The sequence below is a fragment of the Anarrhichthys ocellatus genome, unplaced genomic scaffold (genome assembly GCF_004355925.1).
Source record: "Anarrhichthys ocellatus isolate YVR2014 unplaced genomic scaffold, GSC_Weel_1.0 scaffold21, whole genome shotgun sequence".
NCBI classification, from domain to species: domain Eukaryota; kingdom Metazoa; phylum Chordata; class Actinopteri; order Perciformes; family Anarhichadidae; genus Anarrhichthys; species Anarrhichthys ocellatus.
The window spans coordinates 3,767,407-3,785,611 of NW_022280051.1; the positions used below are offsets into that span (position 1 = coordinate 3,767,407).

At 41.4% G+C, this 18,205-nt stretch overlaps 1 protein-coding gene across 1 annotated transcript in view; it reads right to left on the minus strand.

Moving 5' to 3' along the window:
- Nucleotides 1-4,086: 4,086 nt before the first annotated feature.
- Nucleotides 4,087-18,205, minus strand: part of ptn (pleiotrophin) — a 35,522-nt gene continuing 21,403 nt past the window's right edge. The window contains exons 2-5 of the mRNA XM_031859143.1: nucleotides 14,986-15,080; nucleotides 14,072-14,245; nucleotides 11,500-11,661; nucleotides 4,087-4,932 (exon numbers count right to left, since the gene is read on the minus strand). Coding sequence (XP_031715003.1) covers nucleotides 4,877-4,932; nucleotides 11,500-11,661; nucleotides 14,072-14,245; nucleotides 14,986-15,079 — 486 coding nt within the window. The 5' untranslated portion in view covers nucleotide 15,080 and the 3' untranslated portion in view covers nucleotides 4,087-4,876. The remainder of the gene's footprint in view (nucleotides 4,933-11,499; nucleotides 11,662-14,071; nucleotides 14,246-14,985; nucleotides 15,081-18,205) is intronic.

The following is an 18,205-nucleotide window of genomic DNA, read 5'->3' on the forward strand; positions in this document are numbered from 1 at the left end:
TGCTACAGCATGTTGCGCCGTAAATCCCCTCTATGTGCAGAGTCAGTGCAGGATAAACATCCTTGCACATGCATTCAAATCACAATTCAGCATGAAGCGAGCACACTGACATTTACATGTCTTTGCTGGCAAAGAGCTATCTTAAATTACCGTACATCCATAAACTCTGGATGCATCTCCAGCATGTAGCTGAAACCCTTAGTTCCTGTACTCAAATTAAAGCTGCAAAATCACAATGCAGCGATAGCACAAGTAAAAATCCTGCATTCAAAATTTTACTTAATTTTACTGTTTTTTCTTAAAACATAAAGGGCCAGTGTGTAGCATTTGGGGGGGGGGGGTCTGTTGGCAGAAAAATAACATTTAAAGTATGTTTTCTTTAGTGTATAATCACCTGAAAATAAGAGTAATTGTGTTTTCGTTACCTTTTGAATGAGCCGTTTATATCCACTTACAAGCCGGCTGCTTCTACAGTTGCCCAGAACGGGCAAACCAAACACTGGCTCTAGAGGGGCCATTCACGTTTTTCAGGCTTTCGCTTCGGCCGCCGTAGTTCTCCTCCACGCTTGGCACGCGGGAGAAGTTTCAGTTCGTTTGTAATTTGCATCCTCACCTTGCTAGATGCCTTCAAATCCCACACACTGGCCCTTTAACAGTCAACAACTCAGCCAATGATGTGGTTTGATCAGATCTGATTAACAGAAGTGATAGTTGATAGTGATCTGGCAAATATAAGCAAACAATCCAACAACAGTCATCAGATTTTAATATATTTATAATTCCGATTAGCCCAATGCAGTAAATGACGACACTTTTCTCAACACACTAACATTTGAGTAAATGTACTTTCCAGCACTCCTGCTGTTTGTGGATGGTCCGTGTTTATCTATCCGAGAAGTTTCAGCGGGAACCGAGGCATCCATCCAAGTCCGACTTCCAACCATCCGTCAGGGTGATAAGTGGAGCCGTGTCTGTCTGACATCCGTCACACATCTCGGTAGTGGGTAGAGAGCCTTCCAGAATATCTGATTAATCTTTGCTAAGCTGTCGTTTGAGTGATACCAGCAGGAGAGTAAGTGGCTCGCAGCTCCAGCGGTGGTCCAGGGGTCCCAGTTTGAGCAGCTGCTTAGGTGTTTGATGGAAGGTGATGACAGTTTATCACCTCCTGGAGCGGGGAAAAGGGGGGGATGCATCTAAAAAAAAACAAGTGGTTATCTCCACGGCATGCACTCTAAACCTCGGGGGCATAGTTTTCGTAAACCTCCTCGCTCCCCCCAACTTGTGTTGCCAATTTGGAGGCCTGATGAGAACAAAAAGACGTTCTTGTATCAGGCGTTGTTGGTGTGGGGGGGGGGGGGGGTGTTATGTCAGAGAATGTGGGAACAAGAAAGCGTTGTTTGTTGACAGCGAAAGAGAACGTCTGTCATGCATGTAAGGGAGATAACCCCCAAGGTGTACAGTTTGTACGTTTGAAACAGATAAGCTTGCCTTTGTAGTCATGGCTACAAGGGGGGTGGCTGTTGAGAGAGAGAGGGAGAAATGGGGGGGGGGGGGGGTTGGTTTGTCAGTGCAAAATCCAAAGCTGATAGGATCATGCTGCATGTGGACCATGTTTGGAGAAGTCCCAGCCATTGTTGGCAGGTCAGCCAAGGGTTCTGCTGCAGGAATTTGAATGTCCCAGACGAAATCTGCCGGCTGGTGTAAACACTGCGTGATACGGCGCTGTTTACCATCCCTCCTGCGCTTTTATTGCGTCTCATCCTCATGTTGTGCAAACAGAATCAACCGCCTCTCGCTTTGGAGTTATCATCGTCGTAACGAGTCCATTCTGATGCATATACGCTCACGCATACAGAACATGTATTCTGGTGTTCATCTGTCTAATACGACTGGAATAAACATTGTCTCTGTTGTGATCAACAGATCATAATGTGCCGTCAGAGCTAGCTGGGCTCCTCTTCATACGGCTTATGTCAAAGGGCTAAACTCCTTTTAAGGAGTACATATGACATGTAACGTCTATCAGAGAGGACTTCAAATTTAAGGTTTCTCTGGCCTCACTCGTGGGGGCTGCTGCTGAGAATAATCTTGTGCAGCCATGCAGAAGTGTGCACGCAGCAGCTCGTGCACGCTGGGAGAGTTTTATCGGAGAGGGGAAAAAAAATATTTATCGCCAGATTGTACAGAGCAATTTGAAGTGCCTTATCCAGAGTAACATAAGCAAATTGCTCTTTTATCCTAAAAACCCTGTTGTGTGTTGAGTGTGTCTGTGCTGGAAGTTGTAGATGGCGCGCTGCAGTGGGATGCACATTAAAGAGCATCTTCACTTTGTGGGTAAGGACATTGTGTTTCTCAGCTCTGAGCTCTCATCACTACATTTTCCATCTCATCAGCTGTCTGATTGCAGAGGCAATGGAAGTTTGGACTGAACAATCTGAAACCATCATCTCGATTCCTTTTGAAATAATTAATAAAAACAGTATACAGTCAGAGCAGTGACTTACTTACATCCTGGAGGCACAGCTGGGTATTTTTGGTTAATTTTCCATCCAGTGTGCGTGTGTGTGTGTGTGTGTGTGTGTGTGTGTGTGTGTGTGTGTATTCACATTTGTCATATGTGCTTTCCAGGGTGTGTGTCTGCCATTATACAGAGAACAGTGCTGACATTTCTGTGCGTGTGTGTGTGTGTGTGTGTGTGCATGCAGCTTGCTGTGCGGTGTTTTATTTTCATCAGGGTAGACGCACAATGTGTGATTGTCTATTTGTGTCATCACTCTTTCCTCTTTGTCTTTCAATAGCAACAGGCTTCCAAAGACTCACTTAGACACATCTTTGCGTGGTACTGGAACACACACAAATACATTGTATTGTACATTTTCTATCACATTTATCAAAGCTGTTTCTTTTTATCACTGTAAAAAGTACAAATGTAATATTATAGATTCAAATATGAGCAGTGTACAGCCAGAGAGAATCTTTTTTTGTTTTGAAGTGTAATTTAAAATCTATAAAGATATGAATATTATGGGAATTGGAAGTGTTTCAAATAGATTATAAGAGTAGAAGGTATAAATATATGTGCATTTCGGGGGGCATGACTTACTAAGAAATGGATTCTTGCCTTGAAAAATGAGTGACCGGACCCAAACTTTTTAACTTCGGAGCAGCATTCGAGAGTGACTTTTGCAGCCTGAAAGGGGGAAAAAGAGCAAAGCTGGAAACCCGGACAGGAGGACAGAAGCTAAAACTAGTTTCCAGTGACCCAAAGGCCCAGCGGCAAGGGCTGCATTTTGATTTCACCTGTAAATGTATGAGGCCTCTCGCTCACCTTGGGAAGAAGCTGTCCGTCTGCTATCTTACTGGATACACTTTATAACTTTTGCAATTTTATTATGCTTTTTATTTTCTTTTTTTTTCTCTTGTGGAGCAACCAAAGTGTTGAGGGTTGAGTTGTTTGACCCGTTCTAAGCTTCAAGGGTCACGGTAAACGTGGATTTAAAAGAAAATCAGCAAACAAACAAAAAAACAAAAAAATCAGTAGCTTGCTGCAAGTGTTAAATGTGCATACAAGTGTTCATTTTTCATTGGCTTATATATGTGGATGTTCATTGTGTATTCACTCACTGTGGCTTGTGGCTTCTCTTGCAATAGGAAAAATGCATTTTACAGTCTATTGTTTGCATTGTATATATATCTATATTATAATAAATTATATGTAATTCGGATGCGGTACATTTGTAATATACATACACGTCTTTAATAGCTACTATTTGAATGTTTCCTCCACCCCAAAAAATCCCTCATTTATTCTCCTCTCCCCCTCCCCCACTATGATACTTCCTGTACAGTAACAATGGTATTGATTTCCTTTTTTGATGCATTCTTGATTGATTATTTGTTCTGGACAATGAATCTGAGTGTTATGATCGCAGGCCACCTATGACATTGTAAGATGAACTGCATTAAGTGGTTACATTGTGCCATTTTCTCTCAGAATGGAATTGAAATAAAGATATATGAAATGTGTTTTAATTCTTTTGATTTTGTTCATGAATACGAGGACGGGTAAAATAGAAATGTCTTTTCTGCCTTTTTTTAATTCATTTTTATTTTTGGAAACAGGAAACAAAGGGAATGTTAACTCCAACTGAGGACTACAACAGGAAGGACTTTTATTTTTTTTATAGCCAAGAGCTGGAGAGTAAAAATCAGAAGGTATAAATTGAGGTACAACAGAGCAGCAGGAGGAAAACACACTAAAGCTGTAGTAGTTTGCACTTGTACATATGCTAATCATGCAGCCTCCAGTCAGAGTGTTTATTCGTACTGGAAATGGAAGAAAAATATCATAAAGCAGAGAGTAATGGGGGGAAACGTTACCAATACACTTGAAAGATTGCAAATGCTTTTTTCTTTTTTTTTGCACAAATTAATTAAGTGAAGACATTCAGAGCTTCACTTTTAGCAAACTGCTTCATTAAGTCGAGGCATGGACCGAAAAGCTTTCCAAATTAGAGTTAGGCTATGCAGCTGTAAAACAAATCCTATCCAATTTGTTGGTAAGAAAATATTCCTAAAAATGACTTCATTAGGTAAAACACTAGCAAACAAATCTCTTCCATATTCATTATTCATCCCTACCGCTGACTATTACATCGCCTATCCCAACATACAAGTTGTTTCTTATCAGGTGCTATAGAAAGAAGAAAAAGTAAAACATGTTGTCACTAAAAGTCATGTTTCCACTGGTTTTGTCAAAGCTCTATAGGCTCCTACTGTCAACCTACAAGACATACAAAGAGGAACCGTGTTGAAATAGGGCAGTGGACGTCTTTCCACCCTCTTCTTCCTTCCTCCCGGTGGGCAAACGACCTCATCAGTCCATTTGGGTGCGATCTCGCTTCTTTCCTTCCTTCTTTTGCTTCTTTGCATCTGCAAGAACAGAAAAGAAAGAGTTGCAGCACACAGTGTTTACTTTTGACACTTTCTATGCCAGAGGTGGTGTTTTTGCAAATAAACAAATCCCGTCGTCTCCATGAGGAGCACATATGCTCTGCTTCAGATTGTAATAATCAATAATTGACCGTGTGACACTGCATGCGGTCCCTCCCTCCCACTCTCTCCTGGGGATTGATTTGCATCCTGGTGTGCTTTATCAGCTTCTTGAAAGAGTGAATTGGTACCTGGCAGCCATGACAGGACCCACGGTCTATGGCTTTCCCTTCCTTTCTGCTCTGGTGAACAGGAAGAGAGCACAACCTGCAGCTGTTTGGCTAGCCAGCCACTGGGTAGCTGTTTTGGTAGATTGTTAATCCGCTGTTTGTGAATATCTGCTTGTCTGTATGCACAGGTCTGTCCCTCGGTCAAACTCTCCAGAAGGTCAGAGCAGGTGACGTAGTATTCATTTCAAGATGGTCCATGTGGGGCAGATGGGAAGCGAGGTAGGATGGGTCAAACAAACACAGGACTTTCACCAAGCTGTTCATGTCCTGTGTATAACCAAGTCAATATTGACTTATTTTACTGTAGTTTTGTTACATGCCACTTTTTTAACACCAGTTAAGTAACGAGCATAAGTATAACAAACATACGTAGTATCTTAACCCAAACCATGATCTTTTTCCAAGCCTAACCAAATAGTTTTGTTGCATAAGTAAACGTAAAAAACAAGTAAACCTACGTTAGAAGTATATTTTGAAATGTAAAGAGCAGAAACTTCGAAAGCTCAGGGCTACTGACGAAGCGATGGTATTTGACAAGTTGGGAGTGAATGGTTGTGACTTCTGCCAAAATGTGAGCGTGTGTTCCAAACGTAAAGAAACTTAAAGTAGGCTTTGTAACAGTTGACCACTACCACTCTCCCGTCTGTGCTAAACACAAAGTGCTGGTTCTGTTTTGGGGATTTTGTTTCTTCCGTACAGAGTAAGGTTAGCTGCTAAGCTAAGTTAGCTGGATGCTAAAGGTAGCTTGATATTTAGGGTACAGACAGAATGGTGGTATCAATCTCCTCGTGTAACTCTCGACAACAGCGCACATCAGCGATTTCCCAAGTCAAAATGGCTGCTGGAAAAAAGTACTACAACAAAGATTGTGAGTATAAGTATGTGCTAGTAACCTACCTCTCAGTGGGTGGTAAGTTTATATTTTTAAAATGCCTGGCATGACTAACCTCTATAAGTGTTTTCTAGCAAGCTTTCCATTTTATGAAATGTTGAACAGAGACGTCGGCCTGGATAATCCACAACCCTTTTATTTAGACCTAATCCAAAGCAAGTTGTCGCTGTTGCACTTAAAACTAAATTTAGATCCTCCCACATCGCTTTTGTTTAGGTTCACAACTCAGCCGCCTTTACATAAATGGAAGTTGTGTTAAATGCGACTAAAGAACCACCACATATGTTCATAATGACGGTGTTTCAGAAGTAAAACTATGTGGAGGTCAAGGGAGAAAAATCAGATTTGATCAAAATTCTCTGACAAATACAATAGAAGTGGTGTGTGGGGGAAAAAACAGAGGTTTATTTAAAAAAGATACAGTGTGATGATATAAGAAAAGACTAAAATCCTGAATTACTTTTTGTTTGAAATGGATTAGCTTGAAAGGACACCTCCGCAAATCCTCTAATGACATGCCGGAATGCAGTTCTGAACAGCGACACGGTTTGCTTACTCAACGAGGTTTCAACCTCTTAACATTCTGAACGTGCACTGTGAGGAAATCTTTTTAGAAATCTGTTCTTGTCACCTCCGCTGCAAACTTCCACGAGCATTAAGATTTTGACGTGCAACGTGCTTTCACCCATGCAAATACGGAAATTGCTCTTCCGATCCATTAGCTTGCTTGTTTTCATTTGTTTGAATGTTTTCTCTCCCTTTTTTTTCCCGCTGTTGTTTGTTTCTGTCAGCATATTCTGCTCCCGGGAGAGAGAGATGGCAGAATACATTCACTCTCATCTTTCTCCATATGTAAGATGTGGGACTCTTGTGTGTATGGCTGGAGTACTTTTCACATGGCGCTGCTCGCTCTCCTCTCTGCCTCTGACACACAATTATAATCAGGCCGTTGCTGCCTTCACTGGATCAAATGAGTCAAAACACAAGGACTACATGTTTGTACAATTCTATACTTTATACTTCTACTCCCCAACATTTCAGTATTCCAGTTAATGTAATGAATAGTGATCACACTTACAGTGATCAACCGCTTATAGTTTGGGACTGAATCATTCCTATGCAAATTCTGTTTAAACAATTTGCTTATAGTAATCAAGTAGTCCGCTTACAGTCTTCATTTGGGGTCCTTTCATACATGACAACGTATAGAAAAAACATTTAAACCACTTTAATTTAGTTTGGCTGGCCAGCCTACGAACATCAAACCTTCTTTTCTTTCCTTCAGTTTCTGCAGTCACGGCTCTCTGCCTTTGTAAGGCAGACATCAAGAGTGAGTGTAATAATAATAATACTCTGCGTGGCTCTGAATTTGTGTCTTTGATTTAAAATCAGAACACCTGTCCAGAAAGAATGACACAAACAAAAAATTCAGACACGCCATATTTTAGCCTTTGTTTAACTTGAAATAAAGTCTGGCATCCAAACACGCTGCTCTCCTGTTCTGCTGAAAGAGAAGGCGGGGACCTTGAGGTTTCTACAGGCATTCAGAACGTTTCATTTCTGTCACTCTTTGTTCTCTCTTTCGCTCCGCGGGGTCTGTGTTTCACCTGGGCTAGACAGCGAAGACACGCAACTCTGAATCTCAGATCGCTCCCAATGCGCCTCTTAGCATTGTCTCCTGCAGAATTTGCAAGTGGCAGATGCTACCTCCATCACAGCAACCTGCTGCAGTCAAGGGAAACCTATCTCCCAACCCAAGGTGGCTGTTCAGAATTGCAGATTTGGCCGGGCAGATCTCTCCTCCCAGCCCGGGGGTGAGATAGCCTCTCCATCTCAGTCACGCCAAAGCCAAACATTTCTGGTTTTTTTTTTTTTCATAAGCTCCCTGATCCCGCTGCTGTGGACTGTATCTCTGCCATCCCCTGACACAGAATACCATACACAAGTCCCCTTCCTGCACACACCTCATTGTGGACAGCACCCCCTCTTTCTTTTCCCCAGTAACCTCTTTGCTTCCCAGGGCTTATCTTCCGACTGGCAGACGTCGAAAATCACGCCGCGCATCATGCAATCACATTGCTCTGAAAGCGGGTCTCTCTCTCTCTCCGACTGCTTCCTTTTCATCTCGGCCGATGTCATCCTCGCTCTGCTTCTCTGCTGCCCTCAGCTCTCACACCTCTTAGACTGTCACTCCGCATCCACGCACCTGGCCTTCATTACAATTGTTGCGCGCAGGTACACGCATTGCTGCAAACCAAAACACCTTGTCACGCACACATCCAGTATGTGAAAATATACATTTTATCTACATTTTTAACAGGAAAGTTTGATGATCTACATTGATTTTCCTGCATAATGTAACAGCAGAGTAATCAAAGTGGAATGTGGATGCATTCATGCATCCTTTAAAGGGATTTTAATGTGGACCTTCTAGTCTTGAATTTTTATGCCACACAGTAGCAAAGGAAAGGGTCTGATGATTAAACTCATCAAATTGACAAAAGGTTCTTCACTATATCACACTTACAATACCAAGATAACAATAGCAAACAATTTATGGAGACTGATATATTGGAGACCTGTCTACGGAGCACCCTTCCTCACTTTCACCCATTGCATTATGGGATAGGTCTCACCCCCTACAGCTCAGGACAGAATAAATCAATGTAGAAAATGGATGGACATTAAAAAAAAAAACAGTCCTCCAAATTCAAAAGCAAAATTCGTTGTTTGTCATTGCCCTTTGCTCCCAATGGACAAGAGCAATGATTATGGCTGCTGGAGGTCTTTAACCTAAACACATGTCATTATCAGACATTTGCTGAAATGACTGATGCTTTTCTTGGGAGGACTTGTCAAATATGGCTGCTTGGTCGGTGACATTACGTGTCAAACTATGACTCTACATGCTCTACGTGGTCGTAATTATGGCGAGGCTAAAGGTGAAAGCTGTGGTATTTAGTATAAAGAGCAATACAAGGATGATGGATGGTTGGGTTAAAACACACAGGACTTTGACCCGGGAGACCGCTGTTTGTGTCCTTAGTGAAAGCAATAGTTTACTTATTTTAATATACGTTACAAAATGCATCGTTATTACGTCGGATATGTAACATAGTCTGCATTTTAACCCAACCCACATTCTTTAAAATGTATTTATTTTGAAAAGACACGGTATGTGTGCAACGAGCGAAAACTGACACATACGACTGATGCTAGAGAGGTGCTTACAGCTTCACAGTTTGAAGCGTAGGGCCACTGACCAAGCTACCATATTTGACAAGTTGGGAGTGAAGTTAAATCCATATACATCATTTATATTTTACCAGCAGCAGCATGCTGTGTTCTCTATTTGCTATAAAGTATGGGAGAGCTACAGATGGCGAATACAGACAGAAGCTTCTTCCTGTCACAATGCATTAATGATCTGCTACCGAGTGAAAGATTAAACACAGATTCCTCCTTTGAAAGTCTCATAGAGTTTGGCATCACATCTTAAGACAAACAGTCGAGCAGACAGACAGTAACAGTTGGCAGCACTGAAGCTGCAGACATCCTGCAGTAAAACAATAAAAAGAAAAGGAATGTAGCATTTGTTTTATCGTTGTAATGTGGGGCTACACCTGGCTGTTTGATGAAGTGACAGTAGGGATAAGCAAACTCCATTTGCAAACCGTTGTGTGCACACATGTCATCTGCTGAGCGTGATATGGAAAGGGTTTATGACCATTGGCAGCAATTTTGCACTCATTATAATCCTGTTTGGACAATGGGACAGTCACAGCGGGTCAGACACATCCTTGTGTACAGAATTAACAAAGGGCATCGCCTCACTTGGAATGAACCAAAGGCTTTCTTATCACCGGTTTTACACCAAGCAGATGGTAATATATTCCACATGGTTGTTTAATATTCTCCCATTAGTTCAAATCTTGTGTCGACTCCATTTTTAAGATAACTGCCCATTTCCCGTAGAACGTAGGAAGTAGAAGCTCCCTGACTTTGGTTTCTTTGACGTGGCTAAAGGACGCTAAAAGCATGTAATTACAACTGAATAGTGGGTTAACCTTTTCACCTCTGCTTTAACACTGCCACTCAATGCTTCAACTTAGCACTTAAGTAGGTGGATTTCCATCATGCTGACGCATTGCCGGAGATTAAAGTCATTTGCAAGGGCTTGTGGGATTGAACAAAGATACTGTCAGTCTGAGATGTGCCAGGAGACCGGATAAATACATCTATCACAAAGAGAAATGAAATAAAAAAATGCATGAAATTAAAATATTTTAATTTAGATATTTCACCTGTATGTCATAGCTAAAACATACAAACATCAAACACAGCGCAAAATATACAAGCTTGTCACCGGGGAGCAGTTCAACTGAATAAACAGAGACACATCAGCGGTAAACATCCCTTCAGCTATAATTAATTAAACAAACAAACCAATTTAACATTCCCTGTAACTGTTTACAGGGATTTGACGGTGCAAGAAAGTACTGGAGTGCTTCTTCTCATAAATCATGACTTTGTCTCTGCATTAGTCATTCTTTTGATCCAAAACCGTCCCACTGACATGTGATTTCACTACATAACAAAAAAATAACATTTCCAGCTTTCAAACTCGTCCAAAAAAGGCGACTGTGTTGCATCAAGGGTTCAACATTATGTTGGAACTAATCCCTTTTAAGCTTACATTACAAAGTCCATGAACGAGTCTTGTAAAGTCGGCTTTCATCGAACTCTGTCGCGGCGTGTTTGGGGTGGTGCGAACCAAAACAACCGATCCAAGACCGCTTGCAAAAAGGTAGTCTCGGACCGTTTCTGAGCGAACCAAAACAGCCTATCTGCGCAGGCATTTGTCAAGATGGACAAAGAAGAGGAATTCGCTATTTCTTCTTCTCAGCAAATTCATTTCTTTATTTGACCGTTTAAATGTGTGCACTGCCAAGCAGTTAACGAACAAAAACGACAAAACCTACTCTGGCTTGTTAGAGCGCTCTAGAATACTTTGCTTTGTCTGGGGTGAATTTTCATTTAAGTTTTGTTGAAAATGCAGGTATTTCAAAGTGGTACCTTGATTTCTTCAATACATTTCATTGTGCCAATGTGTTTGAAAGAAAAAGTCATCTTTCTCAGGGCACACAAAGGAAGGAGTCAGTCGGCACACGCTAAGATATTAAAGGACTCAAGTTGCCATCCTGAATTTTTGAGGTTGTGTTTATTGAACAGTGAGATATCCCATCTTTTTGTTAGAGTGCACAGAACCTCATGTCGTGTTTTTGAGGACACAGTGATTCATCAACAGCACACCCCGCGGTTGCACACAGCATGTCCGGTGAGAGTTACATTTTATCTAGCGATGATTTATTCCTCTCGGTTTACCTTGCAGCTTAGTCTTGGGGATTTTCCCACAGGGCTTGGTGGCTGTGACAGTGGCGGCGCAGGTCGCATCCATGAGCGCTCGCTTCAGCACGCCCGTCCTGTTCTTCTTGCCTGTAGCCAGATCGCACTCCCCCCAAGCCTGGAAGTCGTACTTACACTCCCCTGCAGCACACAGAGAAATCAGTCATTAGGTGCTTTGGTTTAGTGAAATAGCTGTGAGGAAGCATAGTAGAGGAGAGATTAAGCAGAAAACCTGGTAAAACCGGACACAGCATCTATATTTGTTTTACATTTTTTTAAAAAACAGGTAATTTCAATCAGTCAATGAATTAACCCCCTTTGAGCTGGAGGAGTTGTGAGTCACACACTTGGAATGGTTGTTTGATGAATGCTTTTAATTGACTTGGCTATTATCCCCTCCCTATTAATAGAATAACTGTCCAAGAGCCACAACACCATATCACGAGACGCTCTTATTAAAATCAAAATAAAAGATGCTCATAGCTTTTTCCTAACAGCAGCAGATGGTGCTTCGCAGTTCTGATCCTGTATTTCCTATACAATGAAACCCGCTAACAGATGAATGTAATCAAAAACAGCCTGGCTCCTGTACATCCTGGAAATAACAAACTGATACAATCTTGGCAGCGGAGAAGTGAAAGTACTTTTATCAGCAACTCTAATAAATGTGCTTTCATTTTACATTTTACCCACTCAACCCCAGAGGATGCAAGCAGTGGCCTGTGTATGTTATGGAAATATGTTTGAAAGTGTGTGTGTGTGTGTGTGTGTGTGTGTGTGTGTGTACTATATGTCCATGTCTCTCACATCTCCCTCCATTATTTTGTTGCCACTCTAGTCGGGCTCCCTCGAGGCCTTGACACTCATTCGTCAGCTTCCTCTCACATGAAAGCGTCGGACCCCTTGTCACTGCCTCTGAGATCCCCAGGTGCTCATCAGAAAAGGGGTGAGGAGAGGAGGGACGGGGAGGGGAGGGAGGGAGTGACGGGGCCATTGTTGCAAGAATCCTACAGGGACCTCCTGAGCATCCAACTTTAAAAAACCCTTCGCCTCTATAATTTGTCTCTGAGAGACCGAGAGGGAGAGAGAGCTTCCTGGCTGGCTCCTGGGAATTTCACAGGCAGCCCGCATGTTGTCTTTAAGGTGTCGTATACAAGTAGGCAAAAACATGGTTGTAGCTGTGTGGACACACCCACTTATTAGCAACCTTCATCGAAACAGAGTGCTGTATAGATGTCAGGATGATTGATCATTTAGAATCTCGCCCCGCCTTTGAAAAATTTCAAAGCCAGTTTCAAAAACTTTTTAAGTAAAAGATTCTAAGGTCATCGCTAGAAAGTAGTCAAAGCTGAGAATACTCACGGTTGGGGAATGATTTGAGTTATTTTACGCATGTATCTGGAGTCCAGAAAGACTCTCAGAGAAAGCCCCATGATTCCCAGATCACACTTTGTGACAAGGTTCTTGACATGACACCTAAAGCCACATAATAATAATATTAATGCAGAATGCTGATTCATATCTCAAATCCATGGTTAAATTGCAGAGTCTCTTCACACCAATTCGGACACATTTTGTGCGGCGTGGGCAACAAATGTTACAGTAGATATTCATCTTTTAGATTGCAAGAAAATCCTCACACCTAAATTTCGAAATCTTACCACGTATATTTGTCTTTTTACTTGACAAAATAGGATAACACTTAATATAAATAAGATACAATCACCTAAAAGGTAAAATATATAGATATAGGGACTTGCTCAGTATCACTCTTTACATGTACAACACAAGAGGGGCCCTCTCTTCTCTTTCCTCTTTTTTCTTTTCTCAAGTACCTTCCTACAATTTAAAGGCCAGAGGCATGTAAGTTATTGCAACTGCCCCAAAAGTTTTGCTGCTATAATCTATATAGCGAGTTAGCGGGACTCTCATTTCCTGCAGTGTGTTCATCACTCGTGACAGGCTCATTGCAGAGCAGCAGGCTCTTGCCTGACAGGCCTTACTGGGGGGAACAAAAGTCCCTCAGGCTTGTCACTGCAAGACATTTCAGCTGTGAAGGCTGCACAGTCTTTAGCCCAAAAAACAAATGACAAAGCAGGATGATTGTTCCTGCATTTTCCATGACGACGTATCACTTCCTCAGCAGACATTTTGTACCTCTAATTAGCCAGCTTACGTATTCCTATTGTGAAAATGGGACCATTGTTTGTGTGAGTGACAGGCCAGCATACATCATAAGGAGATGTGGGGTGAGAGAGGGATAGGAGCCGAGCAGTTATGCAGAAGGAAGGAGGACGTTTTCTGGGTCTTTAGTGGTTGCAGAGTATCTACATTTTATCTTAAAGTAGACATTTTAGAATGGTTAAGAAATATCTGTACTGTACTGTCCATCAGATCACCCACGACACATATTAATTCCTGGTCTGAACAGGGCCTTAGTGCTGTGGAGCAATGATTTTTACGAGTGGGTCCCAGTGTTGCACACACACGAGGAAGTACATACGCGTGGGTATAAATATTAGACTTTTCAAATGTCTGTGTTCTCCCTGACCTCCAAACTTCTTCTTCCAGTTGCAGGGGATCTTGCAGCGTTGGGTCTTGATGGTCTGCTTGCAGTCGGTCCCGGTGCGTGTTCCCTCCCTGGTGCCGAGTCCACAGTCACCTTCGTTGGCTACACACACACTCCACTGCCACTCCCCACAGTCTGACTTGCGCTCCTTCTTTCCTGTAGGATCAAACATACACCAGTTTTTTTACATTGATGAGGACCAGTCCTTTTGCTGGATCGGCCTTGTAATTAGATATATTTCATGTGAAATATGAATCGTTATGTCAAATCTACAGTTCTGGTTACAACGAATGTTTTAGAATCTTTGTCTTAATTAAAACAAGAAATGCTGCTTCTTCTTGCAGCGTCTATAATGATATTTACCCACTCTTGGACTTTTGAATTCAAGGCAGATGTAATGAGTTTAGTGCTTATGCTAATTTCCAATTCGAATTAACTCTCTTTCTTGGATTTAAATTAGTTAAATGTTTTGTTTTTTACCCAAGTGGGAATTATCTGACTTATTTAGCTTTTCTTGTAAGTTGTCTTAACACGCTATGTGTTTCTGGTAAATTCTCAAGGGAGACCAATTACTTCAGCCCCAAAGGCTTTTTTCATTTTCAAATATTTTCAAGAGTTGTGTCCAACTAAATAAGCCGTTAAGAGGAACATTCCTAAGCATTTTGAGGGTGTGACAGCACTGCATGTCACTCCATGAGGAGAAAGTCATTTTTATATTGATGAGGTTAATTGACAAACATTGCTTCTCAATCACAAGTTGTCGATTGTATTTAATGTTGAACCTCATGGTGCTCCTGTCTGATATTACTATACTGTGTGAAGGAAATCTAAACCTGCAGCGATGGATCATTTTATGGGTTTTTACATATTCAAAGAAACTGTTCTATAGGCTTCACCTTGTTTTTCTGCTTTGCCGCCTTCAGCTGCCATCACCGTTAGCACCAGGATTGCCATCACGGCCACCCACGTCCACTGCTTCTGTCCATTCATTCTGAAAGAGAGACGAGTCAGTCGTTAGAGGAGAACCCTGCTTTATTTACACAAGTACAGCGTTATCAGTGCGTGCTTTTCAGTGCAATCAAGGCGTCTCTTTGGAATGTCATGTGTCACTTGTCCACTTATACGTTGATTAATGATCTCCTCTTTTATGACACAGAATTTTGAGAATCTCTAAAAATGTACCTGACTTGACACATTCGGCTGTTTGGTAGAAGCGGATGAAGAAGAGGAAAGCAATAGTCCTCAGCCTCATGGGACAGAGGAATCGCTTGGGGAATTTCCACTGTGCTGGATTCCAATATTAACATTTTGATTGTCTGCACTGCCACATACGCTGTCAGTCACGGCTGTATTTGCTGTCAATCCGAAACCTTGTGAAGTGTAGATAAAGTCCAACACACAAGTTTGATTTGTCAAAAATCAAAAAAGATCATTTTGTGAGTGAAGTCAACCCTTGCTGACGACCTAAGATTCAGGCTCAAAATGTTGTCTTTAAACAAGCGTTTGCTTCAATTCCACACATTTTGTTTTTTATTATATATGTTTAGATTGTTTTTGAGGGTTGATTGGAAGGTTTTGAAGAAATGCTCAGTATTGGTGCTTATACTGACCTTTTTAAAAGTACCCTGTAGAGACTATTAGGCCTTGTTTTGTCTTAAGAACACAATGTGATGCATACAACTGATGTTGAAACCACAAATGGGGAAGTAAATGGCAAAGATTCCATTATCAGTATTCCCTTTTCAGCTGCCAGAAGACGCTTGTAGTTTAAGAGACTTGTGTTTGGGGTCCAAACAGGCTTACAGAATTCTACAAAAAGACTACACCTGCTGCCAGAAAGCGAGAGAAGAGCTAGATGGCTGGAATTAAATTGCCACTGTACTATGATTTGTCACACAAAAATGTGATTAGTCGTCTGTCTCTTTGTTTGCACAAAGCTGCTGACATTTCGTCGAAGGTTTAAGGATTTAAAAAATCAAAAATCCTCCATATAATCAGAGTCAGAAGTTCCTTTTATTATTTGATCCTCCAGCTGGTTCTGGATCAGCAGAAAGCTGGTACTGTCACTATCAGCAGCCTAATGCACTGTGATGAAATTGTTGCAAACCCACTCAATTTGACTTTTCTCCCCTCTCCTCCTCCTTTTTTTTTCCAGAGAGGGAGAAATCCTCTTGCAACCAGCACTCTCTGAGAGGAGAGACAGCATGAGAATGAAGCAATTACCAAGTGTTGATGCCAAAAAAAAGGCCCCTCTATGCTCAAATTCCTTTAGAAAGGTTCATCCTAGTAGTGAAATAATATCCATTTGTCATTTTTAATTAACCTTGAGCTGGTTCTGAGCCCCCCCGTCCCATTGTGTACGGAGCTTACATTCCCAACTTTTCATTTCACTCACTGAAGACGACACATAAGTTAAGTCTGTTTATAGCACGGTGAAAGCCTCTGCAATTTAAATCAGGTATTCAAACCTCATATTTAATTATTGAATGTTATTGTCGTGCATTCTACCTGCAGATTTAATGTCTCACAGCACTTCTTGGAAACTCATAATGAGCCTTATGGCAGCGCCTGTAGTGAAAGTCGTCTGAAACCTTCACACGATTGATTTCATATTTCACTGTGACTGTGGCAGCATGCAGGCAAACCCGGTTTTTGATTAAATACTTGAGACTCCATGTCAGAGTTTTTTTTATGTTGACTTTTTTAAGGAATCCCAAAATATTCATCTTCATAACCTCAAAAAGGAAGGAAAAAAATGAGAGAATCCCAACTGTTAGAAGCGCATATAATGAGTTCAGGAAGAAAATCCAATGAAAGCACCCAGATAAAGATCATTGTGGCCTTCCAAAAGATAAGAAAACCTTTTCCTCTGAGTCACACAGGAAGTGTTGGGCTCTTGCTGCAGTGCAGGCATAGAAGGGGACGGGGTTGATGACTTTGAGTGAGCACAGTGGCTTAAAAGAAAGAAAAGTCTTGGAATTGAAGTGAATTAACCGTTTCTTCTGAAGCCGTAGATTCCTATGAGACGACAGGTTGCTCCTCCTCTTGAGGTCAATAAATTAAATGGAAGTCTCTCGCTGCCGTGTTGCTCCTATTTTCCAGAGCATGACAGGATAATGGATGTCTGGGTGGATCGGAGCATTTGACTATTGTTTGGCAGGCGTGTGACGCTTTGATAAGAAGCGCTGGGGAATGCCAACTTATAGGACATCTACTTCTAACTACCTCTTTTTCTTCAACAGTCAGACGCACCTACAGCTTGACACTGAACAATGTTCCTCTTATTCCAATGACTCATACGCTCGAAATTTGACAAAGCAACGGGGGTTTATTTGAGCTCAATTCACCACAGGCCGCATCATCCTTCATTGTCCGCCAGGAAATCCATTTCATTTCAGGGAAATACTGATGAATTTAGCAAACTGCTGATACGTATCTCAATGTTCTGCTAAAAGCGCTACCCAAGTACAGCCGGACACCAAAAAGAAAAGGCATCATCAATCATCGCTCAACCTGTCCCCAGATTCTAAGCGAGATATTTGTTGCAGGATATTGCCATACCTGGAGGTTTAGTGAGTGGAAACTCTTCAAATAAAAAGTAATTTAATGCCTCAGACCTTGTGGTAAGAGTTTAAATTGCAAAATTGCTAAATGAATATGAGTTTCTTTTCTGCTTTTGGGGTGTCGAGCACAACTCAATTGTAGTTTATGTGACATCCTGGAACAAAGAAGAGGAAAAAGAAGAGGTTTGTGCCTCTTTATTAAACGATATTCAATTTTAAATACCATACAACTGAAACAAAGCAGCAAATTATCACATTTGAGAAGCTGGAACCAGATAATGTTTGTTTTATTTGCTCGTTAAATGACTGGGCCGATTAATCATTTATCAAAGTAGCTGCCGATTCACTTTCTGTGGATCGACTAATCGATTAATCTTTTCAACTCTATTTTAGATATTTGCTGCTGTAATACACTGCACTCTTAAATCATCTGTCATGCAAGTCTGCTTGAATTTAAGACAAACAACACAGTATTTGAGAAGAGAAACGGCCCTTTTAAGAGAGAATGAGAAAGTTAAATGTCTTGCACGTTTTACACTGGGGAGCCAAAGAT